The sequence below is a fragment of the Triticum aestivum genome, chromosome 1A (assembly GCF_018294505.1).
Source record: "Triticum aestivum cultivar Chinese Spring chromosome 1A, IWGSC CS RefSeq v2.1, whole genome shotgun sequence".
NCBI classification, from domain to species: Eukaryota; Viridiplantae; Streptophyta; class Magnoliopsida; order Poales; family Poaceae; genus Triticum; species Triticum aestivum.
In genome coordinates, this window is record NC_057794.1 from 278,634,122 (window position 1) to 278,659,335 (window position 25,214).

Consider the following 25,214-nt stretch of genomic DNA (forward strand, 5'->3'; position numbering starts at 1 on the left):
CAGCGACTTGGGCCGACGCCCGTGTACCCTTTCCTCACTTAGACTATAAATAATATTCTCATACCTATGTTTTAGGGTTAGCAAAGAGATAGCTCATGTTTGTGTGAGAGCTTTGCTCATCCACTTGGTTACCTTATCCTCGGAGATCGCACCTCTTCACAGAAGATTCCCCAAGCAGATTCAAGACCCCTCTTTAGGGAAGAACATCAAGACCTCCTCACGGAGAAGACCGGTTACCATGTATCGTCCCTAGTTGATCGTGGATCATGTATCTTACTTTATGTATTCGAGAATCTAGCACTTGTGTGACTATCTTGTTGGTTTGAGTGTTCCTCTCCTATTTCCCTTGTGTTTCCCTCGTTTTCCCCTTTGTATTCTTCGTGTTCATCGCGGGATTCCGCTCCTTTCGTGAAAGATCGGGCGATTAGGGTCCCTACCCTACATCATAACCACATTCACAATAACGCTTAGGTCTCAAGCTTACTCATATCAATGGCATAATCAACTAGCGAGCAATAATAATAAATCTCGGATGACAACACTTTCTCAAAACAATCATAATATGATATAACAAGATGGTATCTCGCTAGCCCTTTTAGAGACCGCAAAACATAAATGCAGAGCACCTTTAAAGATCAAGGACTGACTAGACATTGTAATTCATGGTAAAAGAGATCCAGTCAAGTCATACTTAATGTAAACTAACAGTAATGAATGCAAATGACAGCAGTGCTCTCCAACTGATGCTTTTTAATAAGAGGATGATGACTCAACATAAAAGTAAATAGATAGGCCCTTCGCAGAGGGGAGCAGGGATTTGTAGAGGTGCCAGAGCTCGGTTTTGAAATAGAGGTGAATAATATTTTGAGCGGTATACTTTCATTGTCAACATAACAACCAAGAGATGGCAATATCTTCCATGCTACACACATTATAGGCGGTTCCCAAACAGAATGGTAAAGTTTATACTCCCCCTTCCACCAACAAGCATCAATCCATGGCTTGCTCGAAACAACGAGTGCCTCCAACTAACAAGAGTCCCAGGGGGAGTTTTGTTTGTAATTATTTTGATTTAGTTTGCATAAGCATGGGACTGGGCATCCCGGTGACCAGCCACTTTCTCGTGAGTGAGGAGCGGAGTCCACTCCTCTTGAGAATAACCCGCCTAACATGGAAGATACGGACAGCCCTAGTTGATATATGAGCTATTCGAGCATACAAAACAGGATATTTATTTGAAGGTTTAGAGTTTGGCACATACAAATTTACTTGGAACGGCAGGTAGATACCGCATATAGGAAGGTATAGTGGACTCATGTGGAATAACTTTGGGGTTTATGGAGTTGGATGCACAAGCAGTATTCCCGATTAGTACAGGTGAAGGCTGGCAAAAGACTGGGAAGCAACCAGCTAGAGAGCGACAATAGTCATGAACATGCATTAAAATTAATCAACACCGAATGCAAGCATGAGTAGGATATAATCCACCATGAACATAAATATCATGAAGGCTATGTTGATTTTGTTTCAACTACATGCGTGAACATGTGCCTAGTCAAGTCACTTAAATCATTCAGAGGAGGATACCACCCTATCATACCACATCACAACCATTTTGATAGCATGTTGGCATGCAAGGTAAACCATTATAACTCATAGCTAATAAAGCATGGCACAAGAAACTATGATCTCTAGTTGTCATTGCAAACATGTTTATTCATAATAGGCTGAATCGGGAACGATGAGATAATCATATTTACAAAAGCAAAAGAGGTCGAGTTCATACCAGCTTTTCTCATCTCAGTCAGTCCATCATATATCGTCATCATTGCCTTTCACTTGCACGACCGAACGATGTGGATAATAATAATAGTGCACGTGCATTGGACTAAGCTGGAATCTGCAAGCATTCAATAAACAGGTGAAGACAATGCAATATGGGTTCTTTTGTCAGATCAACAATAATGCATATAAGAGCCACTTCAACAATTTAATCATGGTCTTCTCCTATCGACCACCGAAGAAAAGAAATAAAACTATTTACACGGGAAAGCTCCCAACAAGCAAAAGAAGAACATGAAATCTTTTTGGGTTTTCTTTTTAATTGCTACTACAAGCATGGAAATTAAAACTAGCTAAAAGCTACAACTAATTTTTTTGGTTTTTCTTAAGGTTTATTAAACACACAAGAAGAAAGAATAAAAAGGAAAATAAACTAGCATGGATGATACAATGAAAAAGTATGAGCACCGACATCTAGCAATGAGTGTGTGAACATAAATGTAATGTCGGTGAGAAATACGTACTCCCCCAAGCTTAGGCTTTTGGCCTAAGTTGGTCTATGGCCACGGCTGGCCTGGCGGATATCCATAATAGTAGTTGGGGTCATACTGAGATGCAGCGGCTATCGCCTCCTAAGCTGCAGCGTGGCAACGAGCGGCCTCAACCCTCCTCTCGTACTCATCTGCCTCCTCTCTTGTAATAACATATCTTCCTTTTGCCTGATAACCAAAGAAGGCAGGAGTAGGGAGAGTAATACAGACAGCATGCCGTTTGTCAAAGATTAGTCGATACTGGAGAGGTGATTCATTCCTCTCGACAAACTGGTGGTGAACCATAGCATTAAAGTCTAGGTAAGCAGGAGGTAATTCAATATCATATTCATGTATGGCTATACCAAGAAAATTAGCCATGCGGGTTGCATAAATTCCACCAAAGAAATCTCCATTAAATCTATTAAGATGCAACCTTCGTGCAACAATGGCTCCCAAATTATAAGATTTGTCTCCTAACACAGCACTCCTAAGAATACTGAGGTCAGGAACACACATATGACATGCTTCATCTTTACCATTTATGCATCTACCTATGAAGAGAGCAAAATAATGTATAGCAGGAAAATGAATGCTCCCTATGGTAGCTTGTGTTATATCTCTGGATTCCCCCACAGTTATACTAGCAAGAAAATCTCTAAATTCAAATTTGCGTGGTTCCCTAATACTACCCCATTGTGGAAGTTTGCAAGCAGTGGTAAAATCCTCTAAGTCCATAGTGTAAGAATTTTCATAAAGATCAAACAGGACAGTTGGAGAACTTTTATTTTTGGGGTATTTTTATATTGCACGGATAATTCAGATAACAGACAGAAAATACTATTTTTTATTTTATTTAGAATAAATAACAGAAAGTAAAGGTGGGATATAGAAGGTTGTGCCTTCTAGTTTCATCCATCTCATGCTCATCAAAAGGAATCCACTAACAAGGTTGATCAGGTCTTGTTAACAAACTCATTCCGAATAACATAGAACCGGAGAAATTTCGAATAACACTATGTTACCTCAACGGGGATATGCACATCCCCAATAATAAGAATATCATATTTCTTCTTGACAGTAGGAAGAGGAAATTCAAAACCTCCAAATATAATCGATGGAATTTTTTCAATAGAGTTGATACTATGAACTTGAGGTTGTTTCCTCGGAAAGTGTACCGTATGCTCATTACCATTAACATGAAAAGTGACATTGCCTTTGGTGCAATCAATAACAGCCCCTGCAGTATTCAAAAAGGGTCTTCCAAGAATAATAGACATACTATCGTCCTCAGGAATATCAAGAATAACAAAGTCCGTTAAAATAGTAACGTTTGCAACCACAATAGGCACATCCTCACAAATACCGATAGGTATAGTAGTTGATTTATCAGCCATTTGCAAAGATATTTCAGTAGGTGTCAACTTATTCAAATCAAGTCTACGATATAAAGAGATAGGCATAACACTAACACCTGCTCCAAGATCACATAAAGCAGTTTTAACATAGTTTCTTTTAATGGAGCATGGTATAGTTGGTACACCGGGATCTCCTAGTTTCTTAGGTATTCCACCCTCAAAAGTATAATTAGCAAGCATGGTGGAAATTTCATCTTCCGGTATCTTCCTTTTATTTGTAACAATATCTTTCATATACTTAGCATAAGGATTAATTTTGAGCATATCAGTAAATCGCATATGCAAAAAGATAGGTCTAATCATTTCAGCAAAGTGCTCAAAATCCTCATCATCCTTTTTCTTGGATGGTTTGGAAGGAAAAGGCATGGGTTTCTGAACCCATGGTTCTCTTTCTTTACCATGTTTCCTAGCAACATAGTCTTTCTTATCATAACATTGATTCTTTGATTGTGGGTTATCAAGATCAACAACAGGTTCAATTTCTATATCATTATCATTACTAGGTTGAGCATCATCATGAACATTATCATTAGCATTATCACTAGTTTCGGGTTCATTACCAGATTGTGTTTCAGCATCAGAAATAGAAATATCATTTGGATTCTCAGGTGTTTCAGTGATAGGTTTACTAGAAGCATGCGAAGTCCTATCATTTTTATTTTTCTTCCTATTAGAAGGACTAGGTACATCTACATTATTTCTCTGAGAATCTTGCTCAATTCTCTTAGGGTGGCCTTCGGGATACAAAGGTTCTTGAGTCATTTTACCACCTCTAGTCATAACTCTAACAACATTATCATTATTCTTACTATTCAATTCATTTAGCAAATCATTTTGAGCTTTAAGTACTTGTTCTACTTGAGTGGTAACCATAGAAGCATGTTTGCTAATAAGTTTAAGTTCACCTTTGACATTAGCTATATAATCACCCAAGTGTTCAAGCATATTTGAATTGTATTTCAATTGTCTACCAAAATAAGCATTAAAATCTTCTTGGTTAGATATAAATTTATCAAACTCATCTAAGCATGGGCTAGCAAATTTAGTAAATGGGATTTCAGCTTTATCATATCTATAGAGAGAATTTACCTTTACTACCTGTGTCGGGTTATCAAGACCATGAGTTTCTTCAATAGGTAATGGATTAAGATCATGTGTTTCTTCAACAGGCGGTAAATTAAGACCATGTATTTCTTCAATAGGAGGTAAATTCTTAACATCTTCAGCTTTAATACCTTTTTCTTTCATAGATTTCTTTGCCTCTTGCATATCTTCAGGACTGAGAAATGGAATACCCCTTTTCTTCGGAGTTGGTTTAGGAATACGCTCAGGAGGTGTCCAATTATTTTCATTTGTTAGCATATTATTCAATAGAATTTCAGCTTCACCCGGCATTCTTTCCCTAAAAACAGAACCATCACAACTATCTAGGTAATCTCTGGAGGCATCGGTTAGTCCATCATAAAAGATATCAAGTATTTCATTTTTCTTAAGAGGATGATCAGGCAAAGCAGTAAGCAATTTTAGAAGTCTCCCCCAAGCTTGTGGGAGACTCTCTTTTTCAATTTGCACAAAATTATATATATCCCTTAAAGCAGCTTGTTTCTTATGAGCAGGGAAATATTTAGCAGAGAAGTAATAAATCATATCCTGGGGACTACAGACACAACCAGGATCAAGAGAATTAAACCATATCTTAGCATCACCCTTTAATGAGAACGGAAATATTTTAAGGATATAAAAGTAACGAGTTCTCTCATCATTAGTGAACAGGGTAGCTATATCATTTAATTTAGTAAGATGTGCCACAACAGTTTCAGATTCATGGCCATGAAAAGGATCAGATTCAACCAAAGTAATTATATCAGGATCAACAGAGAATTCATAATCCTTATCGGTAACACAGATAGGTGAAGTAGCAAAAGCAGGGTCAGGTTTCATTCTAGCATTTAGAGATTGTTGATTCCATTTAGCTAATAACCTCTTGAGTTCGTATCTATCTTTGCAAGCTAAAATAGCTAAAGAAGCTTCTTTATCAAAAGCATAACCCTTAGGAATAACAGGCAAGTCTTCATCATCACTTTCATCAGTATTATCAGATTCAATATTTTCACTCTCTCTAACCCTAGCAAGTTGTTCATCAAGAAATTCACTAAGTGGCACAGTAGTATCAAGCATAGAAGTAGTTTCATCATAAGTATCATGTATAGCAGAAGTGGCGTCATCAATAATATGCGACATATCATAACGAATAGCAGAAGGAGATTTAGGTGTCGCAAGCTTACTCAAAACAGAAGGTGAATCAAGTGCAGAGCTAGATGGTAGTTCCTTACCTCCCCTCATAGTTGAGGGATAGATCTTGGTTTTAGGATCTCTCAAGTTCTTCATAATGATAAGCAGATATAAATCCCAAGTGACTCAAAGAATAGAGCTATGCTCCCCGGCAACGGCACCAGAAAATAGTCTTGATAACCCACAAGTATAGGGGATCACAATAGTTTTCGAGGGTAAAGTATTCAACCCAAATTTATTGATTCGACACAAGGGGAGCCAAAGAATATTCCCATGTATTTGCAGCTGAGTTGTCAATTCAACCACACCTGGAAACTTAATATCTGCGGCAAAGTGTTTAGTAGCAAAGTAATATGATAGTAGTGGTAACGGTAGCAAAAGTTAATGATAGCAAAAGTAATGTTTTTGGTATTTTGTAGTAATGATAACAATAGCAATGGAAAAGTAAATAAGCGAAGAACAATATATGGAAAGCTCGTAGGCAATGGATCAGTGATGAAGAATTATGCCGGATGCGGTTCATCATGTAACAGTCATAACCTAGGGTGACACAGAACTAGCTCCAGTTCATCAATGTAATGTAGGCATGTATTCCGAATATAGTCATACGTGCTTATGGAAAAGAACTTGCATGCCATCTTTTGTCCTACCCTCCCGTGGCAGCGGGGTCCTTATGGAAACTAAGGGATATTAAGGCCTCCTTTTAATAGAGTACCGAAACAAAGCAGTAACACATAGTGAATACATGAACTCCTCAAACTACGGTCATCACCGGTAAGTATCCCGATTATTGTCACTTCGGGGTTAACGGATCATAACACATAATAGGTGACTATAGACTTGCAAGATAGGATCAAGAACTCTCATATATTGATGAAAACATAATAGGTACAGATCTGAAATCATGGCACTCGGGCCCTAGTGACAAGCATTAAGCATAGCAAAGTCATAGCAACATAAATCTCAGAACATAGTGGATACTAGGGATCAAACCCTAACAAAACTAACTCGATTACATGATAGATCTCATCCAACCCATCACCGTCCAGCAAGCCTACGATGGAATTACTCACGCACGGCGGTGATCATCATGAAATTGGTGATGGAGGATGGTTGATGATGACGATGGCGATGGATTCCCCTCTCCGGAGCCCCGAACGGACTCCAGATCAGCCCTCCCGAGAGGTTTTAGGGCTTGGCGGCGGCTCTGTATCGTAAAACGTGATGAATCCTTCTCTATGATTTTTTCTCCCCGAAACTGATACGTCTCCAACGTATCTACTTTTCCAAACACTTTTGCCCTTGTTTTGGACTCTAACTTGCATGATTTGAATGGAACTAACCCGGACTGATGCTGTTTTCAGCAGAATTACCACGGTGTTATTTATGTGCAAAAACAAATGTTCTTGGAATGACCTGAAACTTCATAGAGCAACTTTTTGGAAAATATAAAAAATACCTGCAAAAGATGAAGGCCATGGGGCCCACCACCTCTCCACGAGGGTGGGGGCATGCCTGCCCCCCTAGGGCGCGCCCCCTACCTCGTGGGCCCCCTGTTGCCTCTCCAACTCCAACTCCAACTCCAACTCTATATATTGTGTTTCGGGGAGAAAAAAATCAGAGAGAAGAATTCATTGCGTTTTACGATACGGAGCCACCACCAAACCCTAAAACCTCTTGGGAGGGCTGATCTGGAGTCCGTTCGGGGCTCCGGAGAGGGGAATCCATCGCCATCGTCATCATCAACCATCCTCCATCACAAATTTCATGATGATCACCGCCGTGCGTGAGTAATTCCATCGTAGGCTTGCTGGACGGTGATGGGTTGGATGAGATCTATCATGTAGTTGAGTTAGTTTTGTTAGGGTTTGATCCCTAGTATCCACTATGTTCTGAGATTTATGTTGCTATGACTTTGCTATGCTTAATGCTTGTCACTAGGGCCCGAGTGCCATGATTTCAGATCTGAACCTATTATGTTTTCATCAATATATAAGAGTTCTTGATCCTATCAAGTCTATAGTCACCTATTATGTGTTATGATCCGTTAACCCCGAAGTGACAATAATCGGGATACTTACCGATGATGACCGTAGTTTGAGGAGTTCATGTATTCACTATGTGTTACTGCTTTGTTTCGGTACTCTATTAAAGGAGGCCTTAATATCCCTTAGTTTCCGTAAGGACCCCGCTGCCACGGGAGGGTAGGACAAAAGATGGCATGCAAGTTCTTTTCCATAAGCACGTATGACTATATTTGGAATACATGCCTACATTACATTAATGAACTGGAGCTAGTTCTGTGTCACCCTAGGTTGTGACTATTACATGATGAACCGCATCTGGCATAATTCTCCATCACCGATCCATTGCCTACAAGCTTTCCATATATTGTTCTCCGCTTATTTACTTTTCTGTTGCTATTGTTATCATCACTACAAAATACCAAAAACATTACTTTTACTACCGTTACCTTTTGCTACCGTTACCACTACTATCATATTACTTTGCTACTAAATACCTTGCTGCAGATATTAAGTTTCCAGGTGTGGTTGAATTGAGAACTCAGCTGCTAATACTTGAGAGTATTCTTTGGCTCCCCTTGTGTCGAATCAATAAATTTGGGTTGAATACTTTACCTTCGAAAACTGTTGCGATCCCCTATACTTGTGGGTTATCAAGACTATTTTCTGGCGCCGTTGCCGGGGAGCGTAGCTCTATTCTTTGAGTCACTTGGGATATATATCTGCTTATCATTATGAAGAACTTGAGAGTTCCAAAAACCAAGATCTATCCCTCAACTACGAGGGAAGGTAAGGAACTACCATCTAGCTCTGCACTTGATTCACCTTCTGTTTTGAGTAAGCTTGCGACACCTACACCTGCTTCTGCTATTCGTTCTAATATGTCGCATGTTATTGATGATGCCACTTCTGCTATGCATGATACTTATGATGAAACTGCTTCTATGCTTGATACTACTGTGCCACTTGGTAAATTTCTTGATGAGCAACTTGCTAGAGCTAGAGAAATTGAAAATATTGAATCTGATGATATTGATGAAAGTGATGATGAAGAATCACTTGTTATTCCTAAGGGTTATGTTTTTGATCAAGAAGCTTCTTTAGCTATTTTAGCTTGCAAAAATAGAAATGAACTCAAAAGGTTATTAGCTAAATGGAGTAAGCAATTTCTAAATGCTAGAATGAAACCTGACCCTGCTTTTGCTACTTCACCTATCTTTGTTACTCATAAGGATTATGAATTCTTTGTTGAACCTGATATAATTACTTTGGTTGAATCTGATCCTTTTCATGGTTGTGAATCTGAAACTGCTCTGGCACATCTTACTAAATTGAATGATATAGCCACCCTGTTCACTAAAGATGAGAGAACTCGTTACTTTTACATCCTTAAAATATTTTCGTTCTCATTAAAGGGTGATGCTAAGATATGGTTTAACTCTCTTGATCCTAGTTGTGTGCGTAGTCCCCAGGATATGATTTATTACTTCTCTGCTAAATATTTCCCTGCTCATAAGAAACAAGCTGCTTTAAGGGATATATATAATTTTGTGCAAATTGAAGAAGAGAGTCTCCCACAAGCTTGGGGGAGGCTTCTCCAATTACTTAATGCTTTGCCTGATCATCATCTTAAGAAAAATCAAATACTTGATATCTTTTATAATGGACTAACCGATGCCTCCAGAGATTACCTCGATAGTTGTGCTGGTTCTGTTTTCAGGGAAAGAACACCGGATGAAGCTGAAATTCTATTGAATAATATGTTGACAAATGAAAATAATTGGACACCTCCGGAGCCAATTCCTGAGCCTATTCCTAAACCAACTCCGAAGAGGAGGGGTATTCTATTTCTCAGTCCTGAAGATATGCAAGAGGCAAAGAAATCTATGAAAGAAAAAGGTATTAAAGCTGAAGATGTTAAGAATTTACCTCCTATTGAAGAAATACATGGTCTTAATTTACCGCCTGTTTAAGAAACATATAATCTTAATCCATTACCTATTGAAGAAACTCATGGTCTTGATAACCCGACACACGTAGTAAAGGTAAATTCTCTCTATAGATATGATAAAGCTAAAATCCCATTTACTAAATTTGCTAGCTCATGCTTAGATGAGTTTGATAAATTTATGGCTAAGCAAGAAGATTTTAATGCTTATTTTGGTAGACAATTGAAATACAATTCAAATATGCTTGAACACTTCGGTGATTATATGGCTAATGTCAAAGGTGAACTTAAACTTATTAGTAAACATGCTTCTATGGTTACCACTCAAGTAGAACAAGTACTTAAAGCTCAAAATGATTTGCTCAATGAATTGAATAGTAAGGATAATGATAATGTTGTTAGAGTTATGACTAGAGGTGGTAAAATGACTCAGGAACCTTTGTATCCTGAAGGCCACCCTAAGAGAAATGAGCAAGATTCTCAGAGAAATAATATAGATGCACCTAGTCCTTCTAAAAGGAAGAAAAAGAAAAATGGTAGGACTTTGCATGCTTCTAGTGAACCTGTTATTGAACCACTTGAGAATCCAAATGATATTTCTATTTCTGATGATGAAACTCAAGCTGGTAATGAACCTGAAACTAGTGATAATGCTAATAATAATATTCATGATGATGCTCAACCTAGTAATGATAATGATATAGAAATTGAACCTGCTGTTGATCTTGATAACCCACAATCAAAGAATCAACGTTATGATATGAAAGACTATGTTGCTAGGAAACATGGTAAAGAAAGAGAACCATGGGTTCAGAAACCCATGCCTTTTTCTCCGAAAAAGGATGATGAGGATTTTGAGCGCTTTGCTGAAATGATTAGACCTATCTTTTTGCGTATGCGTTTGACTGATATGCTTAAAATGAATCCTTATGCTAAGTATATGAAAGATATTGTTACAAATAAAAGAAAGATACCGGAAGCTGAAATTTCCACCATGCTTGTTAATTATACTTTTAAGGGTGGAATACCAAAGAAACTTGGAGATCCTGGTGTACCAACTATACCATGCTCCAATAAAAGAAACTATGTTAAAATTGTTTTATGTGATCTTGGAGCCGGTGTTAGTGTTATGCCTCTCTCTTTATATCGTAGACTTGATTTGAATAAGTTGACACCTATTGAAATATCTTTGCAAATGGCTGATAAATCAACTGCTATACCTGTCGGTATTTGTGAGGATGTGTCTGTTGTAGTTGCAAACGTTACTATTTTAACGGACTTTGTTATTCTTAATATTCCCGAGGACGATAGTATGTCTATTATTCTTGGAAGACCCTTTTTGAACATTGCAGGGGCTGTTATTGATTGCACTAAAGGCAATGTCACTTTTCATGTTAATGGCAATGAGCATACGGTACACTTTCCGAGGAAACAACCTCAAGTTCATAGTATCAACTCTATTGGAAAAATTCCATCGATTATATTTGGAGGTTTTGAATTTCATCTTCCTACTGTCAAGAAGAAATATGATATTCTTATTATTGGGGATGTGCATATCCCCGTTGAGGTAACATAGTGTTATTCGAAATTTCTCCGGTTCCATGTTATTCGGAATGAGTTCGTTAACAAGACTTGATCAACCTTGTTAGTGGATTCCTTTTGATGATCATGAGATGGATGAAACTAGAAGGCACAACCTTCTGTACCCCACTTTTACTTTCTGTTATTTATATTAAAAAATAAAAAAAATATTTTTCTGTCTGTTATCTGATTATCCGTGCAATATAAAAATACCTCGAAAATAAAAGTTCTCCAAATGCCCTGAAATTTAAATATGATTTTTTTTCTAGAATATTTGAGAATATTTGGCACTAAGAACACAGTAGGGGGGTCAACCACCAGCCCGCGAGGGTGGAGGACGCGCCCTACCCCCCTAGGCGCGCCCCCTACCTCGTGGGCCCACGGTGGCCCTCCTCCACTTATTCCTGCACCCACACACTTCTTCTTCCTCCCACAAACACGAATATCCAGCTCAAGCACAAGTTCTAGCTCATTTTGCTGCCATTTTCGATCTCCTTGCTCAAAGCACCTCTCACAAAACTGCTTGGGGAGATTGTTCCTTAGTATGTGACTCCTCCATTGGTCCAATTAGTTTTTGTTCTAGTGCTTTATTCATTGCAAATTTTTGCTGCTTAGGTGACCCTGTTCTTGAGCTTGCATGTCAAATTTATATGGTCAAAAGTAGTTTTGATGCATGATATAGGCCCTAGGCACTTGTAGGAGTAGTTTCTATCAATATTATTGAGTTTGGTTTACTTTTATTTTCAAGTTACTAAAAATTTTCAGAATTTTTCAGAGGAAGAAAAATGCTTAGGAAAATGTTCCAAGGTAGTTCCTCAAGGAAGCAAGGACCCAGACTTGCAATGCGTGATGCTGATCAAGAGCCACCAAGAGACGCTCCAGTGCGTCCTTGTGAGTGGCCTTCTGAAAATTTTATGGATCGAGCAGGAATTAAAGAAGAATTCAACGCATATTTGCGTAATGCCGATCTTGTGAGCTTCGAGGAAGAGAAGTGCAGTCAGTATCACAACCTAACCTGTACCTTTGTGAGGAGTTTTGAATTTTCAACTTCACGTAATTCTCCAACTGTCCTGTTTGATCTTTATGAAAATTCTTATACTATGGACTTAGAGGATTTTACCACTGCTTGCAAACTTCCACGATGGGGTAGTATAAGGTATCCTCGCAAATCTGAATTTAGAGATTTTCTTGCTAGCATAACTGTGGGAGAATCTAGAGATATTACACAAGCTACCATAGGGAGCATTCACTTTCCTGCTATACATTATTTTGCTCTCTTCATAGGTAGATGCATTAATGGTAAAGATGAAGCATGTCACATGTGTGTCCCTGACCTCAGCATTCTTAGGAGTGTTGTGTTAGGAGATAAATCTTATAATTTGGGAGCCATTGTTGCGCGTAGGTTGCATCTTAATAGATTTAATGAAGATTTCTTTGGGGGAATTTATGCAACCCGCATAGCTAATTTTCTTGGTATAGCATACGCGAAGATGATATTGAATTACCTCCTGCTTACCTAGACTTTAATGCTATGGTTCACCACCAGTTTGTCGAGAGGAATGAATCACCTCTCTAGTATCGACTAATCTTTGACAGACGTCGTGCTGTCCATATTACTCTCCCTGCCCCTGCCTTATTTGATCATCAGGCAAAAGGAAGATATACTATTACCAGAGAGGAGGCAGATGAGTACAAGAGGAGAGAGGAGGCCGCTCGTCGCCATGCTATAGCTCAGCAGGCGATAGCCGCTGCATCGCAGTACGACCCCAACTATTATTATGGATATCCGCCAGGCCAGCCGTGACCATAGACCAACTTAGGCCAAAATCCTAAGCTTGGGTGAGTACGTATTTCCCACCGACATTACATTTATGCTCACACACTCATTGCTAGATGTCGGTGCTCATAATTTTTCATTATATGATCCATGCTAGTTTATTTTCCTTTTTTATGCTTTCTTCTTGTGTGTTTAATAAACCATAATAAAAATCAAAAAAATTAGTTGTAGCTTTTAATCAGTTTAATTTCCATGCTTGTAGTAGTAATTAAAAACAAACCCCAAAAAGATTTCCTGTTCTTCTTTTGCTTGTTGGGAGCTTTCCCATGTAAATAGTTTTATTTCTTTTCTTTTCTTTGGGGGTCGATCGGAGAAGGCCATAATTAAATTATTGAAGTGGCTCTTATATGCATTATTGTTTATCTGACAAAAGAGCCCATATTGCCTTGTCTTTTCCTATTTATTGAATGCTTGCAGATTCCAGCTTAGTCCAATGCACGTGCACTATTATTATTATTCACATCATTCGGTCGTGCAAGTGAAAGGCAATTATGATGATATATGATGGACTGACTGAGATGAGAAAAGCTGGTATGAACTCGACCTCTTTTGTTTTTTGTAAATATGATTAGTTCATCGTTCCTGATTCAGCCTATTATGGATAAACATGTTTGCAATGACAATTAGAGATCATAGTTTCTTGTGCCATGCTTGATTAGCTATGAGTTATAATGGTTTACCTTGCGTGCCAACATGCTATTGAGATAATTATGATGTGGTATGATAGGGTGGTATCCTCCTCTGAATGATTTAAGTGACTTGACTTGTCTCATGTTCACGCATGTAGTTGAAACAAAATCAACATAGCCTTCATGATATTTATATTCATGGTGGATTATATCCTACTCATGTTTGCATTCGGTGTTGATTAATTTTAATGCATGTTCATGACTGTTGTCGCTCTCTAGCTGGTCGCCTACCAGTCTTTTGCTAGGCTTCACCTGTACTAAGCGGGAATACTGCTTGTGCATCCAAACTCCTTAAACCCCAAAGTTATTCCACATGAGTCCACTATACCTACCTATATACGGTATCTACCTGTCGTTCCAAGTAAATTTGTATGTGCCAAACTCTAAACCTTCAAATACATATCATGTTTTGTATGCTTGAATAGCTCATGTATCAACTAGGGCTGTCTGTATCTTCCATGTTAGGCGGGCTATTCTCAAGAGGAGTGGACTCCGCTCCTCACTCACGAGATGAATGGCTAGTCACCGGGATGCCCAGTCACATGCTTTATGCAAACTAAATCAAAATAATTGCAAAGAAAACTCCCCTTGGGACTCTTGTTAGTTGGAGGCACTCGTTGTTTCGAGCAAGCCATGGATTGATGCTTGTTGGTGGAAGGAGGAGTATAAACTTTACCATTCTGTTTGGGAACCGCCTATAATGTGCGTTGTATGGAAGATATCGCCATCTCTTGGTTGTTATGTTGACAATGAAAGTATACCGCTCAAAATATTATTCACCTCTGTTTCAAAACCGAGCTCTGACACCTCTACAAATCCCTGCTTCCCTCTACGAAGGGCCTATCTATTTATTTTTATGTTGAGCCATCCCCCTCTAATTAAAAAGCATCAGTTGGAGAGCACTGCTGTCATTTGCATTCATTACTTTTAGTTTACATTGAGTATTACTTGACTAGATCTCTTTTACCATGAATTATAATGTCTAGTCAGTCCTTGGTCTTTAAAGGTGCTCTGTATTTATGTTTTGCGGTCTCAGAAAGGGCTAGCGAGATACCATCTTGTTATATCATATTATGATTGTTTTGAGAAAGTGTTGTCATCCGAGATTTATTATTATTGCTCGCTAGTTGATTATGCCATTGATATGAGTAAACTTGAGACCTAAGCGTTATTGCGAATGTGGTTAGTTATAATCTTTGTTGAAAACTTGAATGCTGGCTTTACATATTTACAATAACAAGAGCAAACAGAGTTTGTAAAAATTTTTCTTTATCACTTTCAGTTTGTCAACTGAATTGCTTGAGGACAAGCAAAGGTTTAAGTTTGGGGGAGTTGATACGTCTCCAACGTATCTACTTTTCCAAACACTTTTGCCCTTGTTTTGGACTCTAACTTGCATGATTTGAATGGAACTAACCCGGACTAACGCTATTTTCAGCAGAATTGCCATGGTGTTATTTATGTGCAGAAACAAACGTTCTCGGAATGACCTGAAACTTCACGGAGCAACTTTTTGGAAAATATAAAAATACTTACAAAAGATGAAGGCCAGGGGGCCCACCACCTCTCCACGAGGGTGGGGAGTGCGCCTGTCCCCTAGGGCGCGCCCCCTACCTTGTGGGCCCCTGTTGCCTCTCCGACTCCAACTCCAACTCTATATATTATGTTTCGGAGAGAAAAATCAGAGAGAAGAATTCATCACGTTTTACGATACGGAGCCGCCAAGCCCTAAAACCTCTCGGGAGGGCTGATCTGGAGTCCGTTCGGGGCTCCGGAGAGGGGAATCCGTCGCCATCGTCATCATCAACCATCCTCCATCACCAATTTCATGATGCTCACCATCGTGCATGAGTAATTCCATCATAGGCTTGCTGGACGGTGATGGGTTGGATGAGATCTATCATGTAATCGAGTTAGTTTTGTTAGGGTTTGATCCCTAGTATCTGATAACCCACAAGTATAGGGGATCGCAATAGGTTTCGATAAGTAAGAGTGTCGAACCCAACGAGGAGCTAAAGGTAGAACAAATATTCCCTCAAGTTCTATCGACCACCGATACAACTCTACGCACGCTTGACGTTCGCTTTACCTAGAACAAGTATGAAACTAGAAGTACTTTGTAGGTGTTGTTGGATAGTTTGCAAGATAATAAAGAGTGCGAAAATAAAAGCTAGGGGCTGTTTAGATAAATAAACAATAAAGTAAATATAGCGAGTGCGGAAAAGTGGTGGTAGGAGTTGCGAAATTGCCCCTAAGCAATTGACTACTTTACTAGGCCGATAGCAAGTATTATGTGGGAGAGGCCACTGCTAGCATGTCATCCCTGACTTGGAATTCTATGCACTTATGATTGAAACTATTAGCAAGCATCCGCAACTACTAATGTTCATTAAGGTAAAACCCTACCATAGCATTAAGATATATTGGTCCCCCTTCAATCCCGTATGCATCAATTTCTATGCTAGGTTGAAGTTTCTGTCACTCTTGCCCTCCTATACATAGTCCTATCAACATACAACTAACCCTAGGGTGTGATCCACGCGCGCAATCATATGATGGGCACCAAAGGACAGCAACATAACCACAAGCAAATTAAATCAATCATAGCAATTCATCAACCACCGATAGGACAACGAAAATCTACTCAGACATCATAGGATGACAACACATCATTGGATAATAATATGAAGCATAAAGCACCATGTTCAAGTAGAGGGTACAGCGGGTTGCGGGAGAGTGGGCCGCTGTAGATAGAGGGGGGAAGGTGATGGAGATGTTGGTGAAGATCGCGGAGGTGTTGGTGTAGATCGCGGTGATGATGATGATGGCCACGGCAGCGTTCCGACGCCACCGGAAGAGAAGGGGAGAGGGGGCCCCTTCGTCTTCTTCTTCCTTGACCTCCTTCCTAGATGGGAGAAGGGTTTCCCCTTTGGTCCTTGGCCTCCATGGCATGGGAGGGGCGAGAGCCCCTCCGAGATTGGATCTGTCTCTCTGTCTCTCTCTGTTTCTGCGTTCTCAGATTCCTCCCTTTCATCGTTTCTTATATTTCCGGAGATCCGTAACTCCGATTGGGCTGAAATTTTGACACGATCTCTATCCGGAAATTAGCTTTCTTGCGGCGAAAGAAGGGCATCAACCGCCTTACGGGGTGGCCACGAGGGCCAGGGGCGCGCCCCCTACCTCGTGGGCCCCTCGAGCATCGTCTCGCGTGGATTCTTCTTCCCAAAAATCATATATATTCCAAAAAAAATCTCCGTCAGTTTTTATTCCGTTTGGACTCCGTTTGATATGGATATTCTGTGAAACAAAAAACATGCAACAAACAGGAACTGGCACTGGGCACTGGATCAATATGTTAGTCCCAAAAATAGTATAAAAGGTTGCCAAAAGTATATGAAAGTTGAATAATATTGGCATGGAACAATCAAAAATTATAGATACGACGGAGACGTATCAGCATCCCCAAGCTTAATTCCTGCTCGTCCTCGAGTAGGTAAATGATAAAAAAATAATTTTTGATGTGGAATGCTACCTAACATAATCTTGATCATGTCTAATCATGACATGAATATTAAGACACGGGTGATTCAAAGCAATAGTCTATCATTTGACATAAAAACAACTAGTTGACCCGTTGCGCCCAATGACGCAGAGACCCGCTAAAGACATGTCGATGAAAATAGTTTCATTTTGTAAGGACATATTCGATACTGGTAGTAGAACGGCCATGTGTTAAATCATACGATATTGAGACCATGTTTATTCCATGTGCGCGATGAAAAGATATTCAAGGTTTAGTTGTGGGCAAGCACATATGGCAACAAATTTAATCTCTTTTAGTCTGGATAAACGGTAGCTTGTTGTCTACAATGAAATGCATATACACATAAGTCCCATTTGAGACAATATATATGTAAATCTATGTTTTACTTTGTTTAGTTATGGGCAAGCACATATGGTAACAAATCTAATACCCTTTAGCAGCAAAAAACGATGGATTGTTATCTACGATGAGATGTATGTACACATTATAATTTGGTAGCACAAAGTCCCATTCAAAATCATGGCATGTTGAAAATATTTCCATTTTCAGCAACTCTGCTTTAGAAACTACACCCAGGAAGAATTTACATCTTAGTCACATTGGAAACCATACGGCGTTAGTTATGCTGTTTACAGAGACAAACGTTGCAGGTAACAAGGGACTTTTAATAGAATCATCACCAGCTCTCACAACCTGGGTAAGTCTCAGTTCTGCATCTACTATAAACAAAAATATCATAATAAATTGAGGCTAAACCTCTGTGCCTATGGTAAACAAAAGGAGGGAAACACACCATAATTCTTAAAGGACCTATCCTAGGATGCATTTGACCGCTGTACCATCCTAAAAGTCCTTCCTGATGCTTCTTAGCTGATCGCCCTGCGTATGAGATTTTGTGCCACCTTCTCAACGCTGATAAGAGTTCCATTGATAAGCTATTCTATGGGTTCAATACCCATCAAAGTCAAGAGAAAAAGATCATGTGATGCATCTCAGCTGATTGATTGTTTCATCTCTGCTAAGGTTGTGGAGGTCTAAACTTCTCTGGAATAGCTGCAACACAAAAGAATAAACCATACCATACTCAAGTTGATCAGTGCAAAGCTCTTTATAAAACGGAAACTTCAAAGGCCATATAAGGTAATATGTTTATAGGATTTAGTAAACAATGGCCGGAAAACAAAAATATTTCTCAGTACAGAACAAACTAAGAACATTTCAACGCTAAAATAAAACTACAGCAAGCACAATGGTTCCACTGAACTGTGTAGATACCTAATTGCTAATTTAGGTTGTACGGCTGATGGAATCAAACAACATACAAAGAATATCCTTTCAAGTACTCCCTTTGTAATTTATATAAGACCGTTCAGATCACTAAAGATTGTAGCTTGGAGTATATTAGTTTACAGAGGGAGTATAGACTGTAGCTTGGAAAGTGAAAACAGTGCAACGCACATGAGCCTTGCATGACGTATACTTCACAAAGAACACAGCCGAACCTGAGTGTACAAAGGTCATAGGGCTCAAAAACTCGTCAATCCTTGAACTGGTTACATTATAAACAAATTAAGCTTGTCATAGAATAAAACCATTATGACCTACTAAAACCCAACCTGACAAAGTGATCCATTTCAAATTTTCAATACATAACATTTGATGCGTTGTTAATTGCCAAGTTGTTTAAATTTTTGGAATAGAATCATGTGGCCCAAACATATCTTGTATTGCCGTTTACGGAATAAAGGAAATCAAAAATATTTTAACATTAATTTATCTTCCATCCTAACAATAGCCTCATATAGCACCACATCTCTAACCTTAAGCTTTTTGAAAAATGTCATATAAATATTTTGAACAAAATAAATGGCAAACAAAGAAGTAATATATGCACATAAAATTCATGTTTACTGGTTTACTATGAATCACTTGATGAAGGAAGCAATTGATTTCAACTATAAGAATGATCATATATTGATCATACTCCTAGTGGCTCCATGGTCAAGGTGAGGTAAGACCTCTGTGGTGACGGGTGAAGCAAAAATATGCGGGTAAGTCTCAAAACTGCTGAACTATACATTATGTTTCATTTCATGAAGCACACTGAACCATTGATACTGCATTAAATGGCTAAAGAACCATAACCTGAAAAGCTGTCATGGTGATTCAATTTCTAAAACATGTGGCTCTTTTTTGTAATGTTGGCCAATTTCAGAAGATACAAAAAAAGGGCATGCAAAGATCATAATCTGAACTAGATGTCTAGAATTTATAGAGAAAATAGATATGATAGTCGAAGCATGAGGCAAAAATTCTTTTAGGTCCTGGCACAAAATCACAAACCCATAATTGATATCCAAAGGTCACTATTTTGAATTCTCGCTAAGCATGGCAGGCAAAGTATTAGAGGATGCAAATGCTTCTATTCTCCTTATTAATTGTTGCAATGTAAATCTGTAAGATATACATGCAATTCCAGCCAGGAACACACTGACCAAATACCATCAAAACCACTATGGGAAATTAAGAATAGGTTCCAACTTTTTGTTCACAGGAAATAAAGTAAGAAAAGAATATACCAAAATTTTAATATGAGTTGTAGAGAGGTGGGGAACCATGATCCTTCTTCGGGAAGAGACACCAACGGCTGGGCGTCGGAGGGCTCTTCTAACACACATAAAGCAGATACATCATCTGCAAACCATGCCCTTGCTCAGGTTGGAGCCTCATTTGAAGAACAGATGCCTATAGAACAAAAACGGGGTCAACGGCCTTGATGCTCTTTCTAGGTGGAAAAGGCCATCATGGAGAAACTTCTAAAGAAATACAATAGAGAACAAATGGCCGTCAGAAGAGTTCAGATAGTTTCCTCAAAACCAGAGCAAAATAATAAATAATAAACAACCATATGTTCACTTGTTTAGGATGTTTTCGGTCATACAGACCACATTTCTGGTCCCTTTCCCACTATATCTTAACTCGTTTTCTGATCACAGCTACACGACCATGTGTCATAAAAATACCAGTTTTGTAGAGAACTTGTCGCCAAATGGTGTATCATTATCAAGAAAATTTGGATGAAGGACTGCCAATTTAGCACATGTGTTTAATCTTATCCAAGTGTTTGAACCCCCAAAAGCATAACATACTAATTCCTTGTCTTCAAATATCATTATGGATGGAAAATAAAAAACAGTGCATTAACCAAATACGTGATGCACTTGTTACAGAAAATTACAATGAGTACACATCAATTAAGCTAAAGAATTTGCAAAGAAAGCCTACCACAGGGGACAGAATCTTCAATGAACTGAAATTGCTCTTTACAATGGTGTTTCAACTAATACCACTAATTTCTGCATACTATAAGTTGTTAATTCTTTTATTTTATAATAGAGAGGATTTTTTGGTCTATTGGTGCATATGCGTTATGTCTTTCAGATTCCACCAAGATTGTGATAGGACTTGGAGTTACAGGTAAGCTGTGGTCTGTAGTCTGTAATAGGTACTGTAGTCTGTAAGAGGCTCAACGATGAAACATTATTTTTCGAGGGAAGTTGCTTAATGAAAGGAAGAAAATATTTGAACGTAGCTACAGACCCATATCAATCACTATCGGCAGGAATTGGGATGAAGATTGAGAGAGTTGAGAAGAGGGAGAAACATACCTAATACAAATTCCATTGCAGCCTTCTTTCATTTCACTCGTCACCAATAAGCATGCTGTTGACATTAGGTGCCAAGTTGCCTCTTGAATATCCACGAGGAATAGCAGCAACAAGAAAACCCTGAAATTGTATTTAAATAGCTCAGCTAACTAACCATGGTGTAGCAAAAGTAAAATGGCCATATCTAGGCAAGAAGTTTCGGCCAAAAACTAATGCAGCATGGTACGCGAAAATGCATCATAAGACTAATTAGTTAGTTCCTTAATCAATGGATAGTTTCCACTTTTCCCAACCTGATTATATTTTTTCTGCATTTAACTATACTATTCTAAGTAACCTACCACATAGAGCAACAAAAAGTACCATGGCATGAATGATACACAAACTAACATACCTAGAATAAGCAATCAAGTGGCCTAAACATATGTATTAAAGTAGGAAGGGATGGGAAATGGCAGCCCATGTGAACTAATTACCTGGCTGGAAGCCATTGCAGAATGTCAGGTGAAGAGTTATCATGGCCAATATACAAGAAACAGATTTCAAGAGTTCCCCAAATCAATTCACCAGAACCAAGATGGACACTGCATGTACAAAGTTGAGATTTGAAAGACATTAACACAATAAAATCATTGTGTTGAAGGACGATTTTAGGTGAAAAAAAACTGCAGGAAAACATTGTGTTAATCTCTGCAACATCTTATTATTAAATTTATCACACCTTATTAAAACATTAGTTTGTACCAAGACGAATAGATGCCGAGTCTGTACTGCGGCAAAACCATAAGCGCTCACAAATTAGAGAGCAAAGAATAGTAGTACCTAATATGCTAACATATTGCCTTAATGTAGTACTGCACTATTAATACCTGAAAATGGTACACGTGATTTAGAGGAACATAATATACATGATGAGCAAAAGAAACTTTTTTATGCTGGTATATGCTAGGTTGCAACAGAAATTTAAGAAGCTGATATGCTGCAGTATACTGTACTTGATAATCTGAATAGTCCAGAATAATTATTTGTTTGCTTTCAGTCACTTAATCTGCAGCAGAAGGGAAGAAAAATGCAGGAAAATAACAGAAGGTGCTGAAAGGACATGGGACAAACATAGACTATGGGGACAAACTGAAATTGCTAATCGTGATACTTATTACCTGAACAGACATTCACATTCATTGGTGTGGCACTTAGTCGTAACTAAAATGCACGGATATTGGTGTTCCACAGTAATAGACACTTGAAGCCCCATGTTGTAATTGTAACTGAGCAGAGATATAACAAAATATTACAGATTAGATATTTATTTAGGAGTCAGTGAAGAGCAAGCAGGTTCACCTATTCCCCTGCCTTATCCTCTGGAAGCAAACTGGGAATGCGTTTGCTCCCTGTAGGGTTCAGCAAGGAAGTCTACAAATAATCCCAGCAGGGCTCGCTGAGATATGATAACAAGCCAAACTTACCATCGAGCCTTTCCAGCCACGGAGATGAGCCGATCCGCCTCCCTGGCAGGCATCCGCGCCTCTCCTCCTTCTCTGGCCAGCGACGCCCGGTTGAGCTCCTCCTTCTGCGGCTTCCTTGCGACGAGGGCTCGCCTCCTCCCGAGGCTTCCTCGCGAGCTGGGGTGGATAAGGACCTCAGGAGATGGTGGATCTCGCCGAAAGAACTGGCAGAGCTTTTGGGGCTGCGGGGGGAGGGGGAGGGGGGGAGTAAGGACCGGAGGAGGGTGGTGGCGCGGCGGCTGCATTGACGACGGAGGCGAGCCGATCCACCTCCTTGGCAGGCATCCGCGACTGTCCTCCTTCTCCGGCCGGCGACGCCCGGTTGAGCTCCTCCTTCCGTGGTTTCCTCACGACGAGGGCTCGACTCCTGCCTGCGGGGGGGGGGGGGGGGGGGGGGGGCGGAAGTACCGGAGGAGGGCGTGGTCGCGCTCGTCGGCGCCAGCGGGAAGGAGGAAGGAGGAGGAAGGGAGAGAAGGGATGCGGCGGCCGGCGGCTATCCGGACGAGCAGCAAGGAGGGAGGGGGTGCAGCGCTGTCGAGCAAGGGAGGAAGGAGAGGTGTGGCGGCTAGGGTTGGTGCAGGTGTGGGCTCTGGCGCAGCAACTCCGCGACCAGGATTGGGAGCGGAGCGCGCGCGGGGATTGGGCGAAAGCCTTTTCCACCCGAGATCGATCAACCCAGCCAATAAACATGAGGCGCGAGCCCACCAGTCATTGGACGGCAGAAACGACCGCGAGGTGAAATCGGATTTAACAGCAGGTAAAGATCTCACGGCTCATACACTCTAGATGGCCAGATCCAACGGCCAGTGAAGGAACTGATCGAGGGAGCATTTTCCAAGTGAGTTGGCTAGTCTCTGTATTGTTTTAAATAATACTTCAAGCCTACTAATAAAGCAATCATTTCTTCTCAAAATAACATGGCCAAAGAAAGTTATCCCTACAAAATCATATAGTCTGGCTATGCTCTATCTTCACCACACAAAGTATTTAAATCATGCACAACATCGATGACAAGCCAAGCAATTGTTTCATACTTTTGACATTCTCAAAACTTTTTCAATCTTCACGCAATACATGAGCGTGAGCCATGGACATAACACTATAGCTGGAATAGAATGGTGGTTGTGGAGAAGACAAAAAGGAAAAGATAGTCTCACATCAACTAGGCGTATCAACGGGCTATGAAGATGCCCATCAATATATATCAATGTGAGTGAGTAGGGATTGCCATGCAACGGATGCACTAAAGCTATAAGTGTATGAAAGCTCAAACTGAAACTAAGTGGGTGTGCATCCAACTTGCTTGCTCATGCAGACCTCGGGCATTTGAGGAAGCCCATCATCGGAATATACAAATCAAGTTCTATAATGAAAATTCCCACTAGTATATGAAAGTGATAACTCAAGAGACTCTCTATATAAAGATCATGGTGCTACTTTGAAGCACAAGTGTGGTAAAAGGATAGTAGCACTGCCCCTTCTCTCTTTTTTTTCTCATTTTTTTGTTTTTTTTTCTTTTTTTTGGGCCTTCTCTTTTTTGGCCTTTCTCTTTTTTTTATTTTTTTATTATTTTTTCGTCCGGAGTCTCATCCCGACTTGTGGGGAATCATAGTCTCCATCATCCTTTTCTCACTGGGGCAATGCTTTAATAATGATGATCATCACACTTTTATTTACTTACAACTCAATATTACAACTCGATACTAGAACAAAGATATGAATGTCAATATGAATGCCTCCGGTGGTGTACCGGGATATGCAATGATCTAGCGTAGCAATGACATCAAAAAACGGACAAGCCATAAAAATCATACTAGCTATCTTACGATCATGCAAAGCAATATGACAATGATGCTCGAGTCATGTATATGATGATGATCGAAGTTGCATGACAATATATCTCGGAATGGCTATGAAAATGCCATGATAGGTAGGTATGGTGGCTGTTTTGAGGAAGGTATATGGTGAGTTTATGGTACCGGCGAAAGTTGCGCAGTACTAGAGAGGCTAGCAATGGTGAAAGGGTAAGAGTGCGTATGATCCATGGACTCAACATTAGTCATAAAGAACTCGCACACTTATTGCAAAAATCTATTAGTCATCGAAACAAAGTACTACACGCATGCTCCTAGGGGGGATAGATTGGTAGGAAAAGACCATCGCTCGTCCCCGACCGCCACTCATAAGGAAGACAATCAATAAACACCTCATGCTCCGACTTCGTTATATAACGGTTCACCATACGTGCATGCTACGGGACTTGCAAACCTCAACACAAGTATTTCTTAATTTCACAATTACTCGACTAGCATGACTCTAATATCACCACATTTATATCGCAAAACTATTGCAAGGAATCAAACATATCATATTCAGTGATCTACAAGTTTTATGTA

General features: G+C 39.6%; 1 protein-coding gene across 10 annotated transcripts; it reads right to left on the bottom strand.

Moving 5' to 3' along the window:
- Positions 1-18,223: 18,223 nt before the first annotated feature.
- On the bottom strand, positions 18,224-23,602 carry LOC123045869 (uncharacterized). Of its 10 annotated transcripts, none has more exons than XR_006421690.1 (7): positions 22,780-23,425; positions 22,474-22,581; positions 22,136-22,182; positions 21,790-21,897; positions 21,314-21,433; positions 20,225-20,390; positions 18,224-18,698 (listed from the first exon to the last, which is right to left on the bottom strand). XR_006421690.1 is itself a non-coding variant. In XM_044469128.1 (7 exons), exons 2-6 carry the CDS (start codon positions 22,830-22,832, stop codon positions 20,431-20,433), a joined length of 420 nt encoding a protein of 139 aa, XP_044325063.1. In that variant the 5' UTR covers positions 22,833-22,935; positions 23,034-23,445; the 3' UTR covers positions 18,224-18,698; positions 20,225-20,430. The 10 variants fall into 10 exon arrangements, 7 of the variants coding, with proteins under 7 accessions (XP_044325063.1, XP_044325062.1, XP_044325052.1 ...); XM_044469128.1 differs by lacking the exon at positions 22,136-22,182 and having other exon boundaries at positions 20,225-20,461; positions 22,780-22,935; positions 23,034-23,445; XR_006421686.1 differs by having other exon boundaries at positions 21,790-22,182; positions 22,780-23,433.
- Positions 23,603-25,214: the final 1,612 nt, after the last annotated feature.

Bases quoted from the DNA above. Each gene is read 5' to 3' on its own strand.
- LOC123045869 (XM_044469097.1), bottom strand. From the start codon at position 23,063: ATGCAGCCGCCGCGCCACCACCCTCCTCCGGTCCTTACTCCCCCCCTC. The intron at 21,898-22,473 runs GTAATAAGTATC...TTGTACATGCAG, and splicing joins GAATGTGAATGTCTGTTCAG to TGTCCATCTTGGTTCTGGTG. The intron at 21,434-21,789 runs GTAATTAGTTCA...ATACAATTTCAG, and splicing joins CTGCAATGGCTTCCAGCCAG to GGTTTTCTTGTTGCTGCTAT.